Source organism: Brassica oleracea, chromosome C7 (genome assembly GCF_000695525.1).
Source record: "Brassica oleracea var. oleracea cultivar TO1000 chromosome C7, BOL, whole genome shotgun sequence".
In the NCBI taxonomy this organism is placed as follows: domain Eukaryota; kingdom Viridiplantae; phylum Streptophyta; class Magnoliopsida; order Brassicales; family Brassicaceae; genus Brassica; species Brassica oleracea.
The window spans coordinates 24,569,547-24,576,880 of NC_027754.1; the positions used below are offsets into that span (position 1 = coordinate 24,569,547).

Genomic DNA, 7,334 nt, shown 5'->3' on the forward strand with positions numbered 1-7,334 from the left:
TTAAGATAATATTGAGGAAAAATAAGGAAAACATAATGTGATTTTGAGCAAAAATAGAAAAAATAATAATTATATGGTTGTTAATTATTATTTTTGCAATAAGTATCTGGTTAATTTTAATCTTTTCTATAAGTTCTTTGCACCACAGAGAAAAATGTGAATCAATTTGAGGAGATGAGAGCTCTCTGGCCGATGGTGTTAGGTTTTAGAGTCACTTGTAAAAGTTTGATTATAGTGATCATGTATAAGATTAAAACACTCGAAAAAGTGTGAATCTAATGTGAGAAGTGAAGCATAAGATTGAAACACTCGAAAAAGTGAAGTAGAACGAAGCTTACTAAAAAAAGTGAATAAGAACGAAAATCTTTGAGAAAAAAATGAAGAAGAACGAAGCTATCAATAAGATCAAACTCTAGGAAAGAAAATGAAGAAGATGGAAGCTCTTGGAGAAAGAATGTACGTGAAGAAGATTGAACCTCTCGAGAAAAATTGAAGTAGAACGAAACTCACGTAAAAAGTGGACAAGAACAGAGATCTTTGAGAAATTTCAAAACAATGACTTCTCAAGATGGAGAGTTATCTTCCTCTATTTAAGGAATCATTCCCGCTTACCGGAAAAAAGTTCATTTTCCTCCAACAGTTGAAAGGAACGGAGGTTCGCAACCTTCTAGAAATGGGATAAGACTTCTGGTTTGGATGTGGAAAGAATTGGATGTCAAGCAATCTGATGGTGAAGAGGATTCCAGGTTCTTCATTTGAAATGTTGTAGCATGGCTTCTTATTGCAATCATTCTCGAGTTAGTTTTAATCCCTTCAATACGTTCCTTGCGCCACAAGATAGCATTGGGAATCCAATTATGGAGGTGTGAATTGTCTGTGCTGATGGTTTTAGGTTCTAGAGTTGCTTGTAAGATCTTGGTTAGAGTGAATATGTGCGTTCTGCATATGCTTTTGTGGTCGTATCACCGCCTTCTTTATGTTTTGTATCACATACGATACACTGTCAAATGGAGTTTGATCACATGGTTAGTAGTAGGTGCACGTGAGGTTACATTAGGAAAGCTTGAGACATTCGATTAATCAAGTGATAGTAGCCATTGAAAAATCTCTAATTGTGATTGCGTTAGTTCTCTCTATCTGCCTTGTGAAGGTTGTTACGGTTAAGTCATTATCTACTTGGTTTCACATGAGCATGTACGGCCAGAAGATCGTTGATTCTCTCTTCTAAGAGTATTTGGTTGAAGTTTTGTCAATTTCCCAACCATGTTAATCAGTCAATATTTGCCACAAAACATAGTGTCGAAGTTTGAAGATCTAAACCGCTACATCTATCATCATGACAGAGAAAGATAATGATGATTAAAAAAGGTGTCGCGGCTATGATAAAATTTGGATTCCATGTGAGAAGGGAAACAGAAAGTTGGAAATTACAAACCTTGATTGAAGTTCTTTGTTTATTTTGAAGGTTTATTGGTTTGGATGATCTCAGGCGATTCCTTCGGTATGATGATGCTCTGAAGACGTTGGATATCTTCAGAATGACATATGAGGATAATGAGAACATCCGTATCAATTTATTATATTCATCGAATTCATGTGAGTTTGGAAGATTGAGAACAATATTTGAGTTTTATGAGCTTTATTTACACTTTTTTGTTAATGTTTTATTTTCAAATTATGTATATGATGAGTGTTACTTATTTTGTTTATGGCATAAGATTTGAGATGATATTGGGAAAAAGGTAAGGAAAAATATAGAAAAAATAATGTGATTTTGAGGAAAAAAATAAGAGAGAATGAATGAAATGAATGTTCATTTTTACTGTACATTTCGATGAAGAAAACATTAGGTAAACAAAATTAATGAACATTAGATCAGCTTTATTGCAAAACTCCAGTTATTACAATAACACTATAACTCAAAACAATAGGAATGAATGACATAAGGAGATTAGTTTTTTAAAACCCTTAAATCATCTGTCATCTTTGAACCAGTTAAGTAGCACATAAACTGTAAAGCCTAAAGCAGATGCAGCAGCAACAGCAAAGACGGCTACTTGTACAGAGAATGATGAGGTATAAGCTTCGAGAACAAGTGAATTCCAAGTTATGTACCATAAGGTGGAGTAAACGGAACCAAAGATCGCACCAACCACCACTTGACTGGTCGTGTGAAGCTTCTGAGACACCCTTAACCATATCTGCGTACAATTAACATCAGTATTAAGTGAATGATTTGTTTATATATGATTCTACTCTAAGTTTTGACTTATCTTACAAAGTAAGAAGCCAATGCGAGGATGAGTCCGCTAAGGAACAGAGAGAGTTCGTTGGTTCCAAGCCACTCCACAACTGCGGAAATATGAAAAAATCCATCGGTTTAAGAGATGACCCAAATGCAAGTAGAAACAGAGATGGAAGAATTGACTAGCTGCTGCGGCTGACCAGAGAAGATGGTAAAGACATAGATGAAAGAAATGGACTGAGCATGAGAAGATGGTATTGAAGCCCAAACTAAAGCCCAAGTTTATGATCCATTAGAAGCTTTTGTAATCCATGTAACTAGGGTTTCTAGATTCTTATATATGTTGTTATGTGCTTCTAGTAGATCTTGTAGTAGCTTAGAATTGTTTCCGTTCACTAGCATGTCATCTACATAAAGGAGTAGAATAATGATGTTTGTACCCTTTATGCAGACGAACATTGAAGGATCGGAGAAGCTGCAGATGAAGCCAAACTCAAGAAGGAATGTGCTGAATTTATCGAACAAACCCCTGGGAGCCTGCTTCAGTCCATAGATTGTCTTGTGAAGCAGACACACGTAATCAGGATGTTCTTCATCAACAAATCCAGCAGGTTGTCTCATATAAACTGTTTCATGTAAATCTCCGTGTAGAAAGGCATTAATCTTGTCTTCAAGAGTTTAAAATATGGACTGATTTCATATAAATATATTTGATGGAGGCTGCTTCTATGAGCAACAAAATTACATTCATCAAAGCACATAACAACATATATAGGAATCTAGAAACCCTAGTTACATGGATTACAAAAGCTTCTAATGGATCATAAACTTGGGCTTTAGTTTGGGCTTCAATAGATGGCATCCCAGGATCAGAACGCAATGTGGCAACAGGTCTCTCTTGGTTAAGTATGCGTTTGAGAGCTGCCGAGAGAGCTGAATTGGAAACGGATCCAATGACAGCCCACAAGGCTGCACCATCATGTCGTAGAAGCAGAACAGATCCAAATAAACCAGCAACAACCCATTTGCTCTGCCATCTTTGAAGAATTAAGTTACCAAAATTCAAAATAAAAATAAAAAAAAAAAGAATTCGAATACCAACCAGACGATTAGCTACGGCGTTGATCCCATCGGAGACCAAATCGTTGGACGGGTTATTAATGAAAGCATCTTGCTCGAGCGCCTGAAACCGTTCTTCTTCACCATCTCTCCAAGCATGGGTTTTGACTAAATCGGCCATGGTTTGAGGGGCAGAGACAGACCAAAATCTCCTTCTTCGACCGGAAGTAAGGTAAGCGGGAGCAGAGGAAGGACCAAAACAGAAACTGCAGGTGAGTTTGTGGAAGGTAACAAGAGATGATGACGCTGCCATAATCCAAAGATAAAGAGAAAGTCCACCTAAAAAGTCAAATGGCTGTAAGATTTTAAAAAAAAAACTCTAGGAACAAATCGTAAAGACGAACAGCATATTACTTGTTTATGTCTGTCGCAAGGGTGTCTCGTCAGAAGTTGTGGTTATTATCACAACTGAGCAGAGATATACTATGTTCAATACCATCATTGGATTTTGATCATTTTGTTAAGAACTATGATCGTTTGCTATACATCTTGCGTTCGTCATAATTAGCCCATATCAATTGTCATATCACTTGCTTCCTCAAATAGGCCCATTTTTTTGTGATGGCAAGGAATTTGTGTCCTTTTTTTTTCCTAACCAATGGAGATGGTAGAGAACAAAAAAATAAATGAAATTGATGTTAGTAAGTTGAGACCCGAACCCGAATATAACCTAAATAATGCATTAACGGTGAGAAAGCCTGTGTACACGTCGTTTATGCTTCAGAATATTATGCATGTAACATGTCTCATCGTTTCACAACATTGTTGCTTATTTTCGTATTTTCTACACACTCACTAGTCTACATGTGATGTATATATTATACAAATTATTTTGTATACGCTATATGAAAGTTCGTCTATATTGGATTTCGAATATGCTTAACTTCTCCGACTCAAAACTATTATTATGGAAAAAATTCCATCACCTTTTATTGTTTTCAAAACCAAGTTAGTTTCAACGGATAATTCATTTGTCTCTCCACACTCTCCTGAACATGGCAGCCTCCTTGTCAATCAAATTGATCATAATGAACAAGATGACGGAGACGGATTTATGAGTGATGCTACAGCAAACCTCACCATGTCACAAAGTGGAAGGTTAATAAAACCATTTCAAAAATTTCAAGATATGGAATGGAAAACGGTAAGAAGAAAAGGTAAACAAGGTCGTCAGGTAAACAAGGTTGTCGAGGCCGCATATACCACCTTCCATCTTCCTAATAATTTCATTCTTCTCTTGTTTCACTAAGCTTATGTATCATAAGTCTTCTCTTTTGTAAGCTAATACTTGGTTGATTATAAGGCATGTCTCGTCATACTTTTTCAAACGTTATAGTTGTTAAACCATACTGTATTCATTTGTCTTTAGGAGGGTTTAGTGGGAGTATAATTTATGTAGAGCTGGTTGATCGTAAGAATCAAAAGATTTGTTAAATTTTTAAAGAGTTGTAAATAGTTTTTCATATTCAAAAAGTTAAATCAAAATATGCTAGTTTAGTGATTTTAAGAATCAAGAGGTTATATGCAAGATTTGTGAAGTTTTGTTTTATGAGTAAAATTGTTTAGAATTCAAGTCTCAATAACACTAGGTTTGATTGAATTATAGAATCATTAAAAACCAAACTCTTTGAATAACAAGGAATTTTATAAGTCATTAAACAATCATAAAACCAATTACACTAGATTTGAGTAAGAATGTTAGAATCAATTTAACCAATAACACTAGAATTAAAAGAATTTTAACAATCATTAGAAATTCACATCTCACTAACACCCCCCCCCCCCTTAAATTTGAAATCCCTTAAAAAAATATGCTTAACAAATTTTTCAAAGGGAAAATGAAAACTAAAGACAGAACAATTTTTTTGACCAATTGAAATACTATAAGTTTACTTAGAAATATATTCTTGTTTATCTTTATATTGGTTTATATATTCATTCTGATGTGTAAATAGATTCTCTCCCACGTACAAGTTTTTCTATTGAACTCACCGAACTATATATTCTTTTATTCATAAATAATTAAAATTCTGATTATGTGAAGATTGGTTAGTCTGTAACTCTTAAAAAATTTGCTAAAGAATTTAGTCGATAATTTTTTGATGTATTAATATTTGATATAAGTTGTAAAAGTTAAATGAAAATATATTTTTACAATTAATGCAAATTGTATTCGGTTTTCGGTTCGGACGGTTGATGATGCAACTAATGCAAATTGTTTCTGACCACAACCATTTTGACCACAACAGAATCTATAAAGTACAGTTTAACGCAATGTTGTGGTCAGAAAATGAAGAAGACTTTGAGTCAAATAAAATAGATATCAGAGTGAAAACTGAAAAATGGGTTAAATATGGACGGTATCGTGTCGCAGCAAATAGTGCTGAAATTGATGATGATTTTGTCACTGACCACATAGCCTACAGTGGTCAAAGTTTTGAATCAGGACCCCAGCATTGAAAACAATCTTCTGCTATGCGTCGCTACTCATCTCCTCCTTTGAATTATATACTAGATTTTGATCCGCGTTATTTATTTCTTTTTAAATAAGGATTTTATACAATAAATATCGTCGGTTATAAATATGGCGCGGCATTTGTTATAAATATTTTGGATATAAATATGAGTAGTTATAAATATGGCAAGCGAATTAATTACGGGTCAAATTTTTTTTTAAAAGATAGATTATAAATTTAGCAAGCGAATTAATAAAAAGAAAAATCCAAATTAGGGAGTGACACTCTCTTGTAAATAATTTTAAAAACTATGAGTAGAATTCTAGTAGAGATTCTCTTTTAATAGTATAGATGGTACTTCCTATATTTTTACCAAATTGAATACGATAAATCCCTGAATTTTACAAATCTACCCGTGCGTGCAAGTGTGCGTCTGTGGATAGAAGAATGATGCTTCGGAATAAGTATTACATGCGCATAATTTTAAAGGGAACTATTTAACGGAAGCAAATATATCCATACTATATATACATATCGTGGGTCGAACCAGCCTGTATATCCAATCACTTTTTCTATTATAAACTTTCTCTTGTTCGAATTATCTACTAATTAGCACCACTAGAGCCTCTCCCGGGCTACACCCGGGTTTTTCCTATAATTTTAGTTAAATTTATAATTCTAAATTTGTATTTGTAAATATACATTAGAACCTATCATAAAATACCAATTAATAGAAAAATCAAGTTATTTATTTATTCGTTGTTCTTTTTCAATGAATTTAAAATGGTTAAAACTTACAATTGTTGTGTTGTTCATTAGAAATTGTATATAATATGAAGTTTGTGTTTAAAAAAAAAGTGTTTTAAAAAATGGTCAAAAATGGGTTGACAGTCATTTAACTTTAGTAATGTTCAATTTTTTATTTTATTGATTATTTTTAATGTAAAATAATTAAATTCACAAATGATTTAAACATTGTTATTTTAGAATTATTGAGTTCACATTTATAGGTCTTCCGTCTTCAAGAGGAACTACAAAGCTACATATTAGCAGGCTTCTTACTTGGTCTATTTCAATTGATAAATTAAGTTCATAAGTCTAACTAAGTTTACAGCTACACAATTTTGGTTTATGATACATTTTGAAAATGTTTTATAAGTGACTGAAGAAAAATAATCTCTAGAAAAATTGTTAAATGCCATTGATGAGATCTCGGTAGAAATAAAGTAAATGAAATCTGAAAACTATAGTCTTTCTAAGCCAAACCCGGGTTCGAATCTCCACAAAAGCAGCCAATTTTTTCTGTTTCAAAAAGAAATTGATTAACATTGTTTCTGACTTTAACAAACAATTATTTAAATCTGTTACTTTTTTATACTAAATCGAACCATCTTCTGATAGAGAATAAGTTGAGTCGAAATATCACCAAAACTAAAAAAGAGTATTATCCTCCAAAACGGGGCATAGTTCATGAGAAGATAATACAAATGAAAAATAGGACACAAACTAAACCA

The 7,334-nt window shown here is 33.2% G+C and overlaps 1 protein-coding gene across 1 annotated transcript; it reads right to left on the reverse strand.

Annotated features, from left to right (window-relative positions):
- Nucleotides 1-1,973: 1,973 nt before the first annotated feature.
- On the reverse strand, nucleotides 1,974-3,759 carry LOC106305325 (lipid phosphate phosphatase epsilon 2, chloroplastic). The gene is made up of 6 exons (XM_013741701.1): nucleotides 3,719-3,759; nucleotides 3,348-3,643; nucleotides 3,105-3,275; nucleotides 2,446-2,500; nucleotides 2,279-2,352; nucleotides 1,974-2,201 (listed from the first exon to the last, which is right to left on the reverse strand). The coding sequence occupies exons 2-6, from the start codon at nucleotides 3,615-3,617 to the stop codon at nucleotides 1,974-1,976; spliced, it is 798 nt and encodes a 265-aa protein (XP_013597155.1). The 5' UTR covers nucleotides 3,618-3,643; nucleotides 3,719-3,759.
- Nucleotides 3,760-7,334: the final 3,575 nt, after the last annotated feature.

Excerpts from the sequence above, each read along its gene's own strand:
- LOC106305325 (XM_013741701.1), bottom strand. The coding sequence starts at position 3,617 with ATGGCAGCGTCATCATCTCTTGTTACCTTCCACAAACTCACCTGCAGT. Across the intron at positions 3,276-3,347 it reads ACGCCGTAGCTAATCGTCTG|AGCAAATGGGTTGTTGCTGG; the intron begins GTTGGTATTCGA and ends CAAAGATGGCAG. Across the intron at positions 2,501-3,104 it reads TGCGTTCTGATCCTGGGATG|CCATCTTCTCATGCTCAGTC; the intron begins CCATCTATTGAA and ends TGGGCTTCAATA.